The sequence below is a fragment of the Eutrigla gurnardus genome, assembly GCF_963514095.1.
Source record: "Eutrigla gurnardus genome assembly, chromosome: 22".
In the NCBI taxonomy this organism is placed as follows: Eukaryota; Metazoa; Chordata; class Actinopteri; order Perciformes; family Triglidae; genus Eutrigla; species Eutrigla gurnardus.
The window spans coordinates 10,611,947-10,631,408 of record NC_139933.1 but is presented as its reverse complement, the minus strand read 5'-3'; the positions used below and the strand labels follow the sequence as shown (position 1 = coordinate 10,631,408).

The 19,462-nt window shown below is 47.1% G+C and overlaps 1 protein-coding gene across 1 annotated transcript in view; it reads right to left on the bottom strand.

Annotated features, from left to right (window-relative positions):
* Positions 1–2,477: 2,477 nt before the first annotated feature.
* ankfn1b (ankyrin repeat and fibronectin type III domain containing 1b) overlaps positions 2,478–19,462 on the bottom strand; it is a 98,992-nt gene continuing 82,007 nt past the window's right edge. The window contains exons 8-23 of the mRNA XM_084040228.1: positions 18,477–18,674; positions 17,663–17,776; positions 17,172–17,269; positions 16,041–16,131; positions 12,462–12,569; positions 9,983–10,082; positions 9,674–9,806; positions 9,409–9,528; positions 9,070–9,285; positions 7,863–8,029; positions 7,594–7,744; positions 6,552–6,720; positions 6,282–6,448; positions 5,983–6,190; positions 5,174–5,892; positions 2,478–5,087 (exon numbers count right to left, since the gene is read on the bottom strand). Coding sequence (XP_083896354.1) covers positions 4,779–5,087; positions 5,174–5,892; positions 5,983–6,190; positions 6,282–6,448; positions 6,552–6,720; positions 7,594–7,744; positions 7,863–8,029; positions 9,070–9,285; positions 9,409–9,528; positions 9,674–9,806; positions 9,983–10,082; positions 12,462–12,569; positions 16,041–16,131; positions 17,172–17,269; positions 17,663–17,776; positions 18,477–18,674 — 3,068 coding nt within the window. The 3' untranslated portion in view covers positions 2,478–4,778. The remainder of the gene's footprint in view (positions 5,088–5,173; positions 5,893–5,982; positions 6,191–6,281; positions 6,449–6,551; positions 6,721–7,593; positions 7,745–7,862; positions 8,030–9,069; positions 9,286–9,408; positions 9,529–9,673; positions 9,807–9,982; positions 10,083–12,461; positions 12,570–16,040; positions 16,132–17,171; positions 17,270–17,662; positions 17,777–18,476; positions 18,675–19,462) is intronic.

Sequence of the window (19,462 nt, the reverse complement as noted above, 5' to 3'; positions counted from 1 at the left end):
GGGGGGGTAACAGGTGATCAGTCGGTGCAGATATGGAAAGGAAGAGGAAAGAGGGATGTCACCGTGGCTGCTCGCATTTGAACCTGCATGGTGAGACGTTCAAGCACGTGGGGTGCGTGGGCGGCGCATGTGTGCGTGTTTGCAAGGTTATCTGGACCCGCCCTTTAGCCCGTAATCCCAAACGACCTCAGGGAAGGGTCAAGTTGAAGAGCGGCGGAGAGGTGGAGCGCTCCGTGACGGAGGAGATTAGGGCACCGAAGCCTGCTCGCTTACAAGATGCATCGGTTGCTGTTTTGCAGGCGGATCCCGGGGCAGCTTCCTGTTAACAGCCCGCCGCCTCGTTGCCAGGGGGGAGGTGCTGACGAAATCACCTATCAAATGATCCTCCAACGTGCGCCACTTGACTTTGTCGCTGCAGGTATTTTGATGAGTCACACAAGTGGCGGTGCCCGCACGCCCCACTTTTGAGCCTCTTTTAAAGAGCATGAATAGCCACTATTCAGGCGTTTTGGGAATGTTTTCTTTTTAGGCATTCAGATATATGCCAGGGTTTATATTTAGCTCAGGTCCTCCTGGAGTCAGAAGGTTTAAAATTAGGAGGTGTCAGAATTCCAGTACAATTCTTAAGTTACTGTCAATAAACGGTAAAGGGCTGCTCTTAAAGGCGTAGTGTGTTGGCAAGGACGCCTCGCGGCGTGATTTGCGTGCGATAAGCTGCTCGGGAGCGCGTGCGTGAATTTGTCTCGATATAGTACAAAAGTGTAAATCCTCGACATGGTACCGCATGTGCATTTGCACGTCTAAATATCAAGATTCCCGCGCGCGTGTCCCGCCTGCGTGCACGAATGTGTGTTTGCGCGTGTGTTTGTGCGTCCATCTGCACATTAGTGTTTGTAGGATCTGTTGACAGGGAAGCATGCAGCATTTTATTTGCTCAAGGGCTGAAAAAACACATGGCGCTAGCAAGGGAGCGGTGTGATATGAGTCCGCTGAAAGCAACCTGGCCGGCCAGATTTCAACCCCGGGATCACGATTCAACGGAACATAAAATCCATCTGAGTTGTGCAACATGAAGCTTTATTAAGGAAAATGTTTATATATATATATATATATATATATATTTATATATGAACCAGTGAGCGTCTAGCGTTCAACAGTAAATGTACACTGTAAACAGATTAAGTATGTAAACAGGCTGTTATTTTTAATGGTTAATTTAAAACTGGATTAAACACCAGAAATTTTTCAAAGTTATTGAGATATTTTTGTTAATCGTTCTGAAACCCATTACTTCTGATAATTAGGAAAATGAACGTAGTAAGATCTTTATGTCAATGAACGCTGGTTTGTACACCTTGCTGCAATGATGCGCAGGTGTACCCTAGTGCACCGTGACATCACAGCTGGGTGTGGTCACACCCAAACACACACATACTGGCTTAAATCCGAGGGGAAACTTTCACATCTGTCTGTGGATGGAGGCCTAGATTGGCTGAAGATAAACATCTGGAACATCTTCAAGATAATATGATAGTTCGTTCTGACAAGAACATATAATTCATCTGATAAAGGAGTCGGTTTACAACAAACGTGCATTTCTTCAAGCAGAACACATACATCATCTGCCTCTAATTGTATCATTTCATCTTCATGAACAGCTTACAGACGGCGAAGTCTTTGATGACATGGAAACTATATTTCGACATCTAGATCTTATTTTTACGAATGTTGTCCTACAAACATGCACATGTCATGTGGACAGTACTGCATTGAGAAGGTAAAAGTGACGTAACACCCTGAAACTGGTGTAGGGGATGTCATTATGTATATATTTTCCTAATGCTAAACCTATAGCTCTATTCAAACCTGTTACAAAAAAAAAAAAAACACCCCACTCCATCAACATGGGAAATAGTAACATCATTGTTCATCCCTGGCGGGTGAACGCTGCAGGCTTCACGTGGCCGTGCCCTCCACTCACACTGTGAGATTCTGTCTGCAGCTGCCCACCATTCAGTTTTCATCAACTGAGCGGCGAACGCCGATGAGGTCATTGCAATATAGCATCTGTAGGAACAAGTGCCCTCTATTTGTCATTTACTGTCATTCGCATGAGACGAACGAGCAGCTTTTGGCCGTTTATTATACGTGTGGATGGAACTCAACGAATAAGCCCCAAACAAAATACGATCCACACGCACTTGAAATCTAAGCTCGTGACGCTCCTCGCAGCAGATGAGGCATGCCAAAAATATATCATGAATCCCAGGGAAAAATGTTCAGCCCTTGACCGAAGACAATTTTAACGTGTGTTCTATAGCTCTCAAACAGGAAGTGTAAAAAGGTCAATATCACATAAAAGATGTTGTTATTGCTGAGTGGGACTCACATGAAGGTTAGAAAGCTTCCTACACTCGTGTGCAGCGATCTGTTAAAAGAGAAGAAACCCTCATAAACAACCGAGGCTTTTATTTTGTAATATTCATTTATTGTTCAATAAAAATAGATTTTAAAAAAGTGACGTGATGTCTCCTTCATGACTTCGCCTGATGGATCTGCCAACAGCTCCTTGTAAACACGGGGCTTTGCTTTATTTTTCAACTGGAAAGGGAACTCAACCCCCTTTCCCCTTTAGCTTAATCTTACGACAGACTCCTGCCAATAACTTCGCTGACCTTTGACCTCAGTAGTGATGACAGCCCCCACATTCTCTCTGCTTTCACATTTTGGGCAGATACAGTACATTCATCCCCCTGGTCTTTGTCTGTCTATGTACATGTTCAGTTTCTGGTTGTGTGATTTGTTTTTGCAGTTGGCCCTCGTAAAAAAAAAAGGAAAAAAAAAAAACGCTTTTAACAATGTGAATAAAGAAGACATCTAAGCGCTAACACAACAGTTCAAGCCATTAGTAAAACCAATTACAACTTATAACATCAGTTTGTCTTAAGACATCTTTATACAGTAGTTGCACGTAAACACATCTTTGAAAGTGGAAGGAAACTAGTCTGTAAACACTTTGAGAGACGCCGCCGTTCACTCGCCCCGTGACGGGTTCGATCCCGTCCCGTGAACCTGGAATGCTACAGTAACCAGGTCCTGCCGACGCCACCCAGCAAACTCTCCTCTTTTGGACCTTTTTCTGGTGCTACATTTGGAAATGCTGCAAAAAAAAAAAAAAACCCCAGCCGCATCATAATGCTGTTATTATAACAGTTTTGATGTTGCTGAGCCTGTTTGACATTTTTATAGCTGGAAAACAATATTTATCATACACTGAAAAAGAGTCAGTGGGAACAAAAACAGCTCGGAGTTTGAGGGTTCGAGGTAAACAACGCAAAGACGGTTCTGTTTTAAATGTGAAGTTATGAGCTTTCACGGACTGCAGAGACTTGGCACAGCTTCCCCCCAAAAAAAAGAAAGAAAAAAGGATGGTTTGGATTGTTAAGAGGCCTTCATTATTGTGTATTAAGTTACAATGAATGTGGTTTGGTCAAAAAGTATAAAACCTGCATCATCCACATATTAGAGATTCTTGACTGAATGCTTGGGTTTGCAAGGCGAGGGTCCCAAAGACCTTCAGGGGCAGACATGCTAGCACCACCGCTCACGAGCTAATCTGCTAGCATGGCTACTGCAGTTGAGCACAAATTGGCTATAACAGTTTCCTAAACAACCACCGGGCCTCTTAACAAGCGGAGCCATCCCGTTTTCACTAGAATCCCTTTGGGAGACCCCGCTCTAGACTGGCGGGCACCATTTCCTGATGCATCCGGGAACACCACTGAACCACAACGAAACACTGAACTGGTTTTTTTTTTACTTTGAGCACGGCATGAACTACAGTACTTCAGATGCACTCGGCACAACTCTGGAAGGTTAACATGCTTTTTTCGCCATCTATAAGAAAAACAGAAGTCACATATTGCTTGTCTTTTCTCTGCTGTGAAAATCCAAATGAGCTGGTTTCATTTTGTGTTACTTACACGAGATGTGTGTTTGTCAGCTACGCTACGACTGAGTCTACTGTACAGGGAGAAAAAGAGCACCAGAGAGGCAGTGCCAGGTTCTGAAAGATGCAGCCTCCACCCTCCTCCTCCTCTCTCTCTCCTTCCCCATCAACTTCTCCCTCCATTGCTTGGCTGCTTCGCCACCAGACACGTACAGTGGCCAAGAGCTGTTGAGTGACAGGCTGACGGGCCAAATCGTCGGGCCGATTGCGTCCCCAAGCGGAGACGCCAGCCCCCCTCTGTACTTCTTCCCTTCCTTCCTGCCCTCTGGGCCGGGTCCAGAGCCCACATCCTGGGAACATGGGGCCAGGCGGCTGCAGCCGACAGCTCTTTGGGAATGACACAATGAGAGAGTTCATAGGAAAAGCCGTGTCCGCGTGTGGCTCGGGGAGAATGATGCTGCCTATGTCGTTTTGGCAACCGGCGCGGCCCAATGTGCCGGCTTCGATCACGCCAGAAGTCAACGTGACGCTCCATTAATCTCGCCCCTGCATCACAATCCTTTTTCCCCAAATGATTTCGCTCGGCACGAAAAAACATTTTTTCCCCCTTCTTTGTTCCATTTTGTTCATCAGTCATGAGAATCTCTGAAAAAAGTCCTACGTATGGGAGAACACATGAGATGACGAGAACACTGGAAATATGACATAGCTGCAGTGCAGATAACGCAGTCCGTCTGTACAAATGTAACAGTTCCTTCATTTCCTTACACGTTTATCCAAAGATGCACTCTTAAATCATGTCTTTATCCCATTCTCTCCCGTGGAAGTGTCACACCGTGGTTGCCCGGCTGTGTTTGAGCGCTAGCGGCGAGTACTCCTTAATGCGAACGCAGAGTTTCCCCCTGAGCCAGGGGTTTTGGAGCTCCAGGGGACAGAAATCATCCTGAAGCCACTTTTCTCTGTTGTCCACGACCAGCACGAGGCCAAAGTGCTTCAACTGTTCAGGACTGTAGTACACGCAGGGCTCCTGGTCGCCGCCGCCTCCCCCGCTACCAAGCAGGCGGCGCGACAGGACGTTCATCTCCTGGACCACCAGCTGGACCATCTCCCGTGCCGACGTCCCCGGAGTTACGCAAAGCTGAAACACAGGACAAACAGACCAGTGTCACCAACGCCACAACAACTTAAAGGTGAACTGCTTCAAAGGTCAAACTGTGTGGACACCTTAACGCTGGTCTCCTTTGGCAGCCCGGTGTGATACTGCGGGTACACTCGGAGCGTGGCGTGGCAGCCTTTCCTGAGGGCTACGGGTGATGGCGAGGAGAGTCTTTGCGTGCCGCTGTCCTCCGATAACGTACGCGCCGGCGGGAGCTGAGGTAAGCAGCGCTCGGCCGAGCAGCAGCGCTCCACTGACGAGGGCCTGTGCCATCTCCGGCGTGGCGAGGTGGAGAGCGAGGGGCAGGTGGTGTGGTGGGAGTAAGGCTGGTGGGCCGAGGTGTTGGAAGGGAACTCCAGGCTGCTGGTTCTCACGCAAAAGGCCTGCCTCTTCTCTGTGATGTGCAACAACTCGATCTGCCTGCTGGGCAGGATGAAGTCACTGTCAAACAGCTCCGGGCCCCCCCTCCGCCTTTCCCCTCCACACCGGACTCCTCCGCTACACCGCTCGCCTTCCCTCAAGTGCTGCGGCTCGGCGGCCTGGAGGACATCCGGCGTGGAATCCCTTAGTGCGCCGCCCGCGCGACCGCCCCCACCGAGACACATCCCTCCTCCCGAGCTGCCGCCGTCACCGCGCAGGAAACCGCAGGGCTCAAGCGGCGCAGAAGAGGGTGAGGGGGGCAACAGGTCCAGCTCACGGGGACTCTGGGCCCGGCTGGAGTCGTAGTCACTGTCGGTGGTGAGGAAAACCTCGGAGGAGCCCTCCTCGTCTGATAGTCCGGCAAAATCTGCAGAATGTGAGAAAAAATTCAGATACACATGAATTCTACGCTTAACGCAGAATCTGACGTGTTTCTGTCGCGAGCGTCGATTCTGACCTGAGTGCTTGCGGCAGGGTTCGGGTGAAGGCATGGGGGAGGGCATGAAGTCCGGCTGAGAGGAGGTGGAGGGAGGCTTGTCCGGCAACACTTCCTTGGAGAAGTCAATCATGCAGCTAATGGAGATGCCTCCCGTTGGCTGCTTGTAGCGGGCGTACTGCAGGGCGTCCATGATCCACCTCGCGTCACGCCACACCTCCTCCATTTGCTGTCAACAAGACCATAATAGTCAATCTCAGGAACAATCAAATGTATTACTGGGATATATATAGAGAGAGTTTATCTTCCAGGTGCATCACCTGTATGTGATCCTGGACCTGCTGGTGTTTCTTCTTGGCAGCGAGGAGCTCGTCCTCAGAGAAGGCCTCCCTTAAGGCCTGCTGGGACATGAGCGACTCCAGTTCCAGCAAAGCCGATACTCGGCAGTACTGGCCGATGAAACTGGGACAATAGGCATTAAAGTGGACTGTGGGAAGAAAGGGAATCCAACAAGAAAAAAAAATAACATGTAAAATGCTGTGCTAGTTACAGGAGGAACATACAGATTTGGTCAAATGTGATGTACTGACCAAGTTCAAAGATCTGCAGTGGCAGGGTGAGGAAGCCGGAGCGGGGCGAGTATGGGTTATTCTGACCAGGAGCTGTGCACACTTCATCTGAAGGTGGCATGAGGAGCAGGAAGGACACTTTCTCCCCAAACTCCACCACTTCCTGGCTGTAGATACGGAAGTCCTGCACCTAGACACGCGGGGACAGATGATCTCAGTGGGCCTTAGTAGAGTAGTAACTCTCCCTTTAAAGCAGTGACAGAACGCTGACCTTTTTCCGTTTTAAAACATATTCATTTTAAAGGTTGTTTCAGCCTTTCTATGAAAGACAGAAGTGAAGGATGAACCCCTGGTTGCACTCAGCACAGTTACAGGGTATGGATCGCACTGCTAGGCCACCATGAAGCCAATCTTTCACTCATTTAAATATCTTGAAAGTAGAACCAGAGGCTCCAATAGTGGAACGAGAAGTTGGGAATATGGCTACTGCATGGTTTGCTGTAATTAGAGGTTATTTTAGACCACTAAAACACTGTTGGGCTCTCTCGTGGAGCAGGTCAAGGTTAGAACGATCGTATTGCTTGTTGTTTTTAAACACCATCTCCTCTGGAACAAACGTATCTAAGGTTTCAATCTTTCATTCCGATGGTAGTCTAATCTATAGATACATATATTCACAAGCGTATATATTGAAGTGACTTTGAAAAGTGCAGTCGTAGCAGTCTGCACAGTTCTCTCCAGCTGCTGGGAACGGTGGGTGGTAAAAGGTTAAAGTCAAACGGACAATGATTGCCATTGTGCTGGAATTCAAACCATGTTCTTTTACAGAAATCATGTAGAATTAGTGGTCTAACCAGAACTGGCTGAATATCCGTTGGAATCGTGTTCATTGCTTTGAGCTCTTGCTACTGCCTGCCTCTGGAACTTGGCTGGATATCTTTTTCGCAGAGTTTCATCTGGTTCCATGATATCAGTCAAAATCAGTCTTCACAAAATCCTTTTTTTTTGCATCAGGTAAAGAAATGGTTTGTAAAGTCGAACTTATGGACGGATTGACTCTGACCTGATTGCCAGGGACATTTATGTGTGCCATCAGGTCTTTGATTGCGCCACGCAGGTCCTGTAGGAGGCGATGTGGAGCGCTCTGTTCTTCGCTGTCCATTTCCAACGACTCCTCCAGAGAGCTGAGAGCCTGCAGCCACTGCCACTCCTCTCTACAATCAACAGGTAGAACACACACTCACAGTGATGCTGTAAAGGTTGCCTCCATCCGCCTCACAGGTATCTTTGTCATTGTGTTGCCACTATATTCAGGTGGCATATGATCCCTACCTGGACACGTTGCTGTTGTCCCGAATCTTGGTGTGACAGAGGACATTGGGCAGTTTCTGGGGCACCAGCGCTCTGATCTGCTCCACCGACGTACACAGCTTCAAGTAGCCCAGGTACAACCCCGGAGACAACATCTTCCTGCTCCGCCTGTGATACGCCAGCTTCTCCTGGGAACGGCAGGTGGAGAGACAGTCAGAGGTGTGGGTCTCACATTCATTAAAACGATGCTATTTTCATGTTTTGCTGTCGTGAGCCCGATGAGACCTTCAGTCTACAGCTTTAAAGTGGACTTCAGAGTGGCAACAAAAGCCCCGTCAGCACATTTTGATGCATTTCATCATACAATTTGTTCATAACTGGCCACAAGACAAATATTTCAGTCAACTGCGGTTTTGCCAAAGGGAGTCTCCACCATTGTTTCTGGAACCACAAGGCCAAACCGACTCACACTGGAGACGAAACAGAATTGCAACAATGGTATCAAGTTAACAGGGCTGTATAGACAAAATCAACTTGTGGTTTGGTTCCAGATTTGCAGTGGCATTGAACCGAGCAGCCACACAGCGTGAGATACAGAACACAAAACAAATTGAAACAATTACCGAGATCATCATCGTCAAGAAATTCACATTTAACCTTCCAATTTCTTCTAATATCTGTTAAAAATAGTGAACATTCATGTCGGGTTGGCACGGGTCCAAGATTTGACCTGAAATCTGGCTTTTAATGAATTTAAAAGCCAGATTTAAGCCGGTTCAATATATTCACAGAGAAGGCGACAAGTGAAGGAGAGTCATGATGATTAACGTTTGTAGGGATAAAAGTGTCTGCATAAGCAGCGCTCGTAATTGGAAGCACATTTTTAATTTACAGTCCTATTGTTTCAGCCTTGGAGCCTCATGTTTACTGGTTTTGGTGAATGAGAGTTTAAAAAGCATTAGAGCGATACCAATAGATAAATGTTTTCCATTGTTTTTGGGGTCACTTGGTTGTTGACAAAGTGCCTCACACTACTCTATCTTGCTAAATTTCTGGGGCAACAAAGAATGAAAAGTACGAGCCCGATAAAAACCACAACCACAGCTGATGAACCCTCCTCCCATTCCTCGCTGTTTGTGGAAGCAGCCTGTCTCCAAAAACAAACGCAGAAATAACAAATTCCCCCAAATGGACCGATCGCAGGCCCGCCCATTCCCGTGAGACTCACGTGGAGCGTGATGAGGAGCATGTCCAAGGCGGTGGGCTCTTCGGGGGACGAGACGGACTTGCGTTGGAGCTGGAGTTTGCAGAGCTGCGTCCAGCGGACCCCGTCCAGGTTGGGACAGGCGTTCATGTCCTTGAGGAGCACCAGCAGGGCGTTCCCATGCTTGTCTTTGATTGGTTCAAAATACACCTGGCCAAGATCCTGTGTTCCCAGCATTCCCTGATGGAAAAAACACCAGATGATAACTCTACTGCTGTTCAGTGCTTTTTCTCTCTGTTTAGAGCCCCGCCACAGTTAAAGTTAGACAACCATAGTATAATAGAGTAGTGGACATGGCACTACCTGCAGAATGGAGACAGCCTGCAGCATCTTGAGGCGTGTCTGAAGAGTACAGGAACAGGAAGTCTGGGAAGGACTGAGACACTGCTGCAGCCAGGGAATCTCTTCCCATAGATAGGATACCTGGCAGAACATCAGCATACGATTAAGTATTAATAACCAGATAGCCAGACTGGATTATGTAATAATATATATGTTTATGTAAATTAGTAGTTTATTAACAGGTTTGCTATTAATTATCTGAGATCAAAGTTACTTCTTGGTTTACCTTGGTGAACCAGAGGAAGTCCTGCATTAAAGAGCTGGAGTAGGAATCTTCAACCTCCACGATAGGAATCTGGTCCTCTGGAGTCACCAACACATTGTCATCTCTGTAGAATATGGATGTCAGATACAGACCTCTGGAGAGAAACAGAAAAAGCACGTGTGTTATGGAAGAAATAATAGCAAAATGAGATGAAATGCTATTAAACACCAGTGTCATACATACACACTGCTAATTACAAATCCTTTCATATGTAAGATTTATTTTTACGAACCATTTCATGAAGGAAAGCCGGACAAAAAGAGCATCTACCTTTTCAAGCTTTTAACAAATTTGCTGGCGGGTTGGAAGAGGTGGCGCAGGCTTTTGGATACCGAGTGCTTCCTCCCTTGCGGCGGAGCTTTGCACTGTTCTGTGTGTGGAAGAAAGAGACAAGGAAAAAAATGGTTAATTCCACCGCAACAGAACAAATTTGATTACTTTTGAATTGAATATTCCATGATCCCGCTTAATGCTTAAACTGCGGCATGACTGATCGATTGTCTGGTTTTTCTTGTTAACGCCGATGAATACCTCCGTCCTGACAAACTCTAGACACATCTCTTCCAGTGGCAGGCCGTTACCTAATTGACAACAAACCTGACACGTCCAACAACACGGTCAGGAGTGGAATGTTTTTTTCGAGATTTCATGCGCTCCAGCGGCGCGCCACCATTTGACTGGCATGCTGGCTGCCAACAGCAGACTATGGGCCTTGAGGGAACCACTAGCTCTCCGGGTCCCAGAGGGACACTAACTGTGTGTATATGTATGTGTGCGTGTGTTTACCTGCACATACTAAAGCTGCTGGAGCATGGCATGTCTTGAACTACAGCCATACGAGTGGAGCCAAGGAGCTGTAGTAATTTGTGTGTGTGTGTGTGTGTGTCTGTATGTGTCTTAACCCTTTGCCACTCACTGACAGGGAGGTCAGTTAAGTCTGTGGGGACATGTTTATTTTTAGTGGGCCTGGAGGGGGTTAGAGGCGAGAGAGGGAGGTGTGTGTATATATGCATGTGTGTGTGTTTGTGTGGGCGCCTGTTGGTGAGATAACGCACCTCCCAACTCATTAGAAACCCTGAGTCCCAAACCCCTTCACCGAGTCCCTCTCCTCCCCTCCCAGGCGATCTCACTCCAGCCCCAGGCCACTTAAAGTCAATAAATCCCCCCATTCAGGACCCGAAAAGAACTAATTTTCTCTTCAGGTGGACGAGCCGAGGTGGAGTAACGAGAAAAAAAAAAAAAACAGCAACCCCTCGACCCCTCTCACCTCCCCGAAATTTCTCTTTACTCTCGAGCATGTTTGGCCCCTGGTCCCTCCCGGTCTCAGTCCGTGTTTGACACTGAGTAAGACAGACAAGTAGGGCTGACTGCTGGGGTGCCTGTGTTAGTCAAGGCCTCTTTCACAGTTTAATTAATAGTGTTTGGACAAGAGGGAGAATGTGGCGTGGGGCTATAAGCTGGGCTGCGATGGGGGTGCGTACATGGACATGTGGGAGAGTCGGACCGGAGCGAGGGAGAACATGTACTTGAATATTTGTGTCTGTTTCGTGTACATGTGTATCTATGCGTGTGCCTGTCTATCTTGACGTGTGTGTGTGTATATGTATGGACAGTAGACAGGACGACTGGCGGGCTGTGGGGGGTGAAGGGGGGGGGGGGGGGGGGGGGGGCAGCAGTAGTCAGTGTTAATTTATGCCCTCTCCCGACTCCAGCCCAGGACTCGTCTCTTACAGGAATAACAAACATGACCCCGGGACACGCCACCTTGGCTACCGTGCCTGAACCCTCCAGCTCAATCAGTCGCCGTCTGAAGAACCCGAGAGCCACTCAATACTGACTATTATATTGCGTCTCGCCCCGTTGCAAATATGGTCTGGCCCACATTGGACAATGGTAAGTGGGCGAGTGTGTTTAGGCGTGTGCGAGAAAGAAAAAAAAGAGAGAGAGAGACAACTTGCTCGACGCTAAATGCAGTTTGCCGTCGTGTAAAAGAGTCAGTGTGGACAGGTTTTGACACTTATGGGACCGGCTTACAGCCTGCAGTGTTTGGGGATATAAACAGCCTGAGTGTGAGAGAAGTTGATCTGCATTTTGTCACAGAGAGAGAGAGAGGTATTCAGCAGAGGAAGGGCTGAGTCATGGAAAGATGTATAAAGGAGTGAAGGGGGGGTTCGGTCGGTTGTTGAGACAGAGGGGAGGGTATTATTTTTGAGGTGGCAGCCGTTTTAGGGGTGTAAAGGCCCCCAAAGTACTTGTCGTGCCTGAGATTGTAAAGTGTCTGTCAAGGTGAGATGAAACACAGCAGCTCGGCGAGACGTGTTACACCTGCGAGCCGAACCGTTCATTGCTCAAGTTCAGTGTTTGTTTACGCCGAGAATATTTCTGAACCACGGACTACTAGACGGTGGCTGAAAATTCTGATGTGTTTGTTTAAAATACGACGGCCTGCAGTGAAAACGACAGAAGCTCCGGTTAATGTCATAGCATTTCAGCTTCTACTACCATGAACTGGCCTTCCAAGTTGTGTTCTACATGAGAGATTGCTGCGTTTAATTCCACAGACAGTTTAAAACATCCAGTGTGGTATAACATGTGCTCATATGTTGAGTACATCGAGTCGCTATCGCCACCAGGTTTGTGGGTTTGGGTTTCACCAGGGGTCAGCTATGCAAACCGTTAAAGCGCTCATATTACTGTTGGGCCTGTTAGGTGAACACGCCCACCAAATCGATCAAAATGTTGTTGATACCGTGGCAGACACAGTGGCGGTGAGCTTCTTTTATCTGGCCCAGTAGCTGGTCTAGCGCCTCCTTCTGGCCTCTCTGGCGTGGAGCGCGGCCATCGATATCCCTCCAACCTGCAGACAAGAGGTGAGGAAGACAATATGAGAAAAGCGACCACGCCATGTTCTGCATTTGTCGAGAGTCATAGTGCTGATGCAGGATCTCTACACAAGTCTTTCCGTGATATATATACAGTGCATTAATGGTGGAGAAGCAAAGCTGATGAAATGAGGGGGGCTCGTCTTTTAAAGGAATTGTCATAAAACATTTGTAGAAACATTTGTGGTCTCCAGAGAATGAATCAATAACCTGTTTGGCAAACGAAGAAAAGCTCCAGTTCTGATGACAACGCAGCATCTTCACTAACTTCTTTTGGAGCCGCCATTGTTGTTCCCATTGAACAAACAGTCACCTTGTCGCGTCGCAAACACACCCAAGCCTTTGCATACAGGGTCGTCCATAAAGTTGGAATAATTAGCAAATGTCTTGTCTTTTATAGAGCGAAACAAATGTTACGCATGAACTCATTTCACCTGGGTAATTGGGATGTAATCATTGCACCTGGTCAAAAGTGATTACTGATGCATTTAAATAGGAATAAACAGAGGATTGTGTCTGGAAACAAAATATTCCAACTTTATGCTCAAAAGTGTACATGATCCCCTGACTTTTCCTCTCACACCACCATGAGGTTGATCATTTTTGAAAGGTTATTGCGAAATGTCTTGACAACTATTGAATAGATTGTCATGAAATTGGCGACAGACATTCATATTCCCCTCATGTTGAATGGTAATGACTTTGTTAATCCCTTAAATAAGAAAAAAGAAAAATTCAGCAAATCGCTGTAATGACAGCTATGCTTTGTGTTCAGGTTCACGGTGAACATGATAAACAATATACCTGCTAAACGTTTCCTTGTTAACATTGTCATTGTGTTACATGCTGATGTTAGCATTTAGCTCAAAGCACTGCTGTGCCTAAATAAAGCCTGACAGAGCCTCCCGCATGGCTGTAGACTCTTCGTCTACTGCATATGCTGAAAGACATTTTTAACATGGGTTTGCAGAGATGAGCTGACATATAGGATTGCCTGCTGTATATTTGGTTCTGCAAAATAGGTACTTAGGCATATCAGCTACCTTCAGGTATAGTCTTCTAACATTCCCAAATGGTAGTTTGAAGATAAGACATCTGTCTTTGTGGATGTTCTCAGAGAATCTTCATTTACACAACAGTCCAGAAGTCTGTTCTTTTTCTATTAGGATCAAATGTTTACTACTGTCAGTTGTTTCCTTCTTTTTGGTTGCCAGCCTTTTTATTAAGGACAGGTTGATACTGGGGAAGTGTACAGATTTTGTTCACGGTGGAATGTAACTAACATTATTTGGTTTATTTGAAGCAGGTGAACCTGGATCTGCTGACCGTTCCCTATTGTTTGAACATACAGTTCTGACACATACGTCATTAAGACTCTATTCGAAGTCAGTCTGGGAGGGGGGGAGGGTTGATCAAATTCTGCTCAGGACCCCAAAACTCCTTGGGCTGGCCCTGGTCCTGAGGCTTCCAATAGTAGGAGTGTGAGATGGTCTGCCCCTCTAACAGGACTCGTGTGTATGCTATAGGAAACAGCACCCACCCCAGTGTGAGAAAGCTGTGGTTGGCTGACAGACAGACCTACTGAGCCCCGGTGCTACCGGCTGCCCTGCACATATTTGGGCTCAGAACAGTCAGTATGCACACACGATATGAAGAGCGACGCACAAACGTGGTGCGGCTGCCCCAGTGACAGAGAGTTACACACCACACGTCCCGCTATGCCTCCAACAGCAACAGACTCTGAATGTACAGTTATTGTAATACAACTGTTTCTAATGTGTTTTTCTTCCCCAATCATATAGACACACACACACACGCTTTCCCTTCCCTCCTCGTAGATTACCATCTCTGCAGAACACAATCCTTCAGGACCTTCTGCCTACTGTGGTAGTAGGCCAGCATCGTTGCTTGCTCACTGGAGGATGTGTCAGCGATAACCTCCCCCCCCTACCACCATCAACCACCACCCACCTCCCCATCAACCCCACCCCAACTCCCTCTCCCGGAGCCCCCCGGAGGGTGCGTGGGGCTTAAACACGGTGAGCTCTATTCCCGGAAAGGTGCCTGTCCCGGCAGGACAAGCGGGCCCTTTAATGGGCGTCCACGGCCCGGTATAAGGCCCCCACTGTTGGGGCCGCGCCGCGTGCTACAGCACAGACATGCAAATATTTCCAGTGGTAGGCCCAAATGGAAAACACAAACACGCAACATCGAAATTAGCTCCGAGAGAGGGAGGGAGGTGGACAGTAGAAAAAAAAAGGAGAGGGAAAGCCCAGTCTCCTAAAACGAAGACGCACACACACACACACACACACACACGCACGCACACACACACACACACACACACACACACACACACACACACACACACACACACACACACACACGCGCACTTGCTGAAAAACACTGTGTGCTGATGAGGACAAACATGTTCATGTGTTCCCCAGATGTGCCCTTAGTGTGCCAACACACCCACAGTACCTATGTTCACTCTGCTACAGTAGGTGTGTACTGACTGCACAGGTTGTACATGCTGCACTCAAACTACAAGCTACAGTATCAAGAAACTCACCTCAGAAATCAATACCCTGAATTAATCCCTCCACACGGATTCATTAATTCATTTACTGACAAATCAACAAATTATATGTGATATATGATACTATTTGGCCAGACGTAAAGGAGCAAAGAAAACGTTTTAAAGTATAGAATTAGAAAAACAGAAAATAGAGACAGACAGATAGACAGATAGATAGATAGATAGATAGATAGATAGATAGATAGATAGATAGATAGATAGATAGATAGATAGATAGATAGATAAAGATAGATAGATAGATAGAAAGGAAGAAAGAGGGTCCGAGCTGCTCTGGTGAGTCAACACCTCAGCTGTTGTTGCACATGACTTCACGGTTAACTTCTTGGCTGAACCCGGGCAGCTTCTTCTGCCAGCCAGCCCCAAACGCCATCCTGAGGCTATGGTTACACACTCTGACGTCCACAGAGGGGGTCCCAAAACCCGTCCAGCCTGCTGGCCCTGGAGAGTCCAGCTGTCACCCTCCCCCCCCCCCGTCCACCCACCCACACCAATGATGTCAAAGCAATGTCGAAATGACGTAGGAATAACCAAATCAATTTATGTGAAAGGATGCCAAGTCCAAGTCCCTTTATGTGTGGGAAAGCTTTGAAAGATTGTGTCATTCATGCAACACACACACACACACACACACACACACACACACACACACACACACACACACACACACACACACACACACACACACACATCTTGCAGCTAAGTTCTGTGTGAAAACAATTTTTCAGTGGTGGTTAATTTAGCGAGGGCAGCCAAAAGCCTTCAGGGCTCTTGTTTGGAGCCGTTGTTAACTGGAAGTTTTATGTTTTGCTTTATGTAAAACTTAAGACACACAAGTGAACGGACTTACTGGAAGGTGCAGCGCAGGCAGGGGTGGACACCAGTGGAGGCCCCCAGCCCTTCATGTTGTAGGCCGACACCTGGACGTAGTAGTGGGTCCCCTGGAAGGACAGGACACATGACAGTTAAGGCACCGTGTACATATGTATGTGTGGTTCAGTGCATGGGTTTATCTCTTGCTAGGTTGTTCTCTGTATTCATTTCAGTGTGTGTGTGTGTGTGTGTGTGTGTATCGAGAAGCCCTGTCTGTCTCTTTGCCCAGTCTGCAGACAGCAGGCCTCTGTCTCTCCTTTCTCAGCCAGATCAATCAAACCAGCCGCCGACACTTCCTGACCTCGCCTTGACCCCTGTCATGTGACAGGAGTGAGCTTTGGCTGGCAGCAGGGGTCTTAAATGGGGGGTGTGGGGTGGGGGGGGGGACACTTCTCTCACACAATAACAAACAACCAGTGGAGCGTCCATTTGTCTACATGCCCGCTTAAAAATGCCAAACATAAATCAGGTGGCAGGCAACCAAGCTGCTCTTTCCATCATTTTGGAGGCTGTTTTGCAACTGTTGCTTATGAGCGCTCAGGAGCCAAGACTTTCAACAAATAAACTGTGTTTTCCAACTGTGCTTTTAAGCGCGGCCATAAGTCTTTCACCCCCATCGTTTTGGAATTGATGGTGATTGCAACTTGTGTGTGGAGTTTGATGTATGTGATAAAAAGAAGAGCCACTTGGGAAAATGCTTTCAAATGTCACCAAAGCAAAGTTTGCATGTAAATAATATCAGGGGGGGGGGGGCCCTTCGTGTGGAAGAATAGACTCTCAGTGTTCCATCAGTCAGCATCAACAGCTGGAGGAGCGAGAGCTTACTGGTTCTTTGTGTTGCTTTGTGTCACCCATAAACTCCCAGATAATGTGCGATTGCATCCTTCTTATCCGGCAGTTCTTGGGGACTGAGGGTTGGCGCAGAGGAAGTAGGAAAATGGTGCGATGTGCACGACAGATGTTCCGTCCAAACCCTCGCAAAACAGAGCAGCGGCACGCATGATTTAGTTCCGTTATTTTGGATTCGTCCCGATTCCTATCGATTGAGTCATCGCCACGAATAACAGTCGATTGCATTGCGGAGACGGAGAGTCTTGCCGAAACTTACAGAAGTGAGTCCAGTGATGTTGCACTGCAGCAGGGTGGTGTCCTCCACCACCGCCTCACCCAGCAGAGGACTTAATGATGGGGCACTGCTCCAGCTCACTGCAAATACACACAAACACACAATATATACCATGTAGCAGAGGTCTTCAATGTTTTCAGGCCAAGGACCCCCAAGGCTTATAGTGACCCATATTTATACAAAATTACATATCGTATACATTTGATGTTAGGGTGTATTTTTTGGACATATATAAAGTTTTGGAAGAAAAAAAGTTTGGGATCAAATAATTTCAGGGACCCCCTGCAGTAACTCTGCAGGGGGTCTCCCTGTTGAAGATCTCTGCCATATACCATAAGAAAAAAAGACGTATTGAAAATTTTAAAACATTTCTGTATTTACTAACATCTACATCTCCTTTAGAACCAATACGTTACAGGTGAAACTGAGTGGTTGGTTATAAAAGAAGCAGCGGAACGGGCCCGGTGGCTGACCTTTGTACTTGGTAACCACAGCAGAGTTGACACAGAGAGGTTCCTGGAAGTCCACCCTTAGACTGGTGCTGCTGCTGACAGACAGGTGGACGACGCCGGGGGCGTCTGGAGGACCTGGGCAGGCAGACGGAAAGATGCCGAGTAAATAAGTGGAGAGACAGGCAGGTAAACACAATGACTCTTCACTGCATGTCATCACCATTAGAATGGAATACAATTGGCAGCTTATTTAAATGACATCATTTAGTCGTCCCGGTCGGTTGCACGAGGCATTGTTCAGTCTTTAGAAAATGGGAAAAAAGTCAGTACTGGAATCTGTGAGCCGCCGTCTTCACAAACGAACGTTGAAACTGAGAAGAAGCGAGGATGGTCAGGGATGGTGAACGTAACCAAGTAAACATTCGTTTTGATGCGAAGTTACAAAGAGGGAACCATCTTTTTCTGCATCAAAGTGCAGATCCGGGTGGAAGGGAGGAGTGTGCGTGCGTGTGACTGGGTCTGCGTTCGGGGGTGGCTGTCTACTCTGCCACTAAGCGTGTCATGAAATGCCTATAAAAAATTAAAGCAAGAATACAGGCGTGTTATGTTTGCACACACACAAACACACACAAACACACACAGACACACACACACAGTCGTTCGCTGGGCTTTTAGTGTGGAAGCCATTAACTCGGCCCAGACAGAATGCCAGCAGACAGAAAAGTTGCAAGAATGAAAACCAAAAGACGACTTCTTGTATGATCCGAGGGGAAAATGTCCCTCGAACGGTTCAGCGTTTAAAAAGAAATCTCTGTAGCAACAATCAAAGGCTTACTAGCATGCTCGAAGCCTGTCTGCATGCGTCGGAAGAGCCGGAGCCTCCACTCCCAAGCCTTAAGCTGCCTGTCCCGGTCCGATCCCTCCCGATCACCGGGACCCTCGCTTCCCACCTGGGCCTGGAGCTCGGACACCCGCTGCTCAGCCTCCTGCACCAAGGTGGCCAAATGCACCGCTCGGCCCTCCAGGCTCACGACTGAAACATGCGAGAAAAGACAGCGAGAGAGAGAAAAAGTCAAAAACCTGTATAATGTATTAAAGTATTTATAATCACACATAAATAAGACGGTCGGCAAAACAGCTCAAAGCTGAGCAATGGACTATAAATTTAAGAGGGCTTTTTTTTTCTCCAACCAAGATTCCGAGAGCAAATGCAAAATACTGTGAATTGACGATTGTGAAAATTCTTAATTAAAAGCAAATTCTCCCAAAACATCACTTTTTTTTTTCGTAGCTCAACTATACCATTGTGGAAGTTTTCAGGAACAAAACATGTGTTCATCACAAAATTATTTACTAGCTCAATTACAGAAGTAAATTTCGTGTCGGTTTGACTTTGATCAAGTATACTGATATTGCAGTGGCCTGCAAAAGTGGCCTACAAAAGCGACTGAAATTGCTTTTGCGGGAACTCGTTTTTAATGTCTTTGTTTGCCAAAATGCTGCGGCAGATTCCTCAATAAACTTCATTTAACTAAGCAGTCCCTCTTTAGGGATGACATCACCTCCAAAATGACAGAAAATGTGGCAATGAAAAGTGAGAGGGGCAAGAGAGGGAGGAGTATTCTTCTTTTTGCGGTCGCGAGGCAACACAAAATGGTGGGAACGTGCATAGGCAATCGTTTTAAACTGCCATTGTAAAAGTATTTTTCTGCAAAACTTGTGGAAAAATGTGCATAACTCATCTATTTATATCATATACCACAGCCTTGCACAGCCTCCATCGGAGGAATGTTTTTTCTGAGAGGGGGTAGTGTGTTGCTA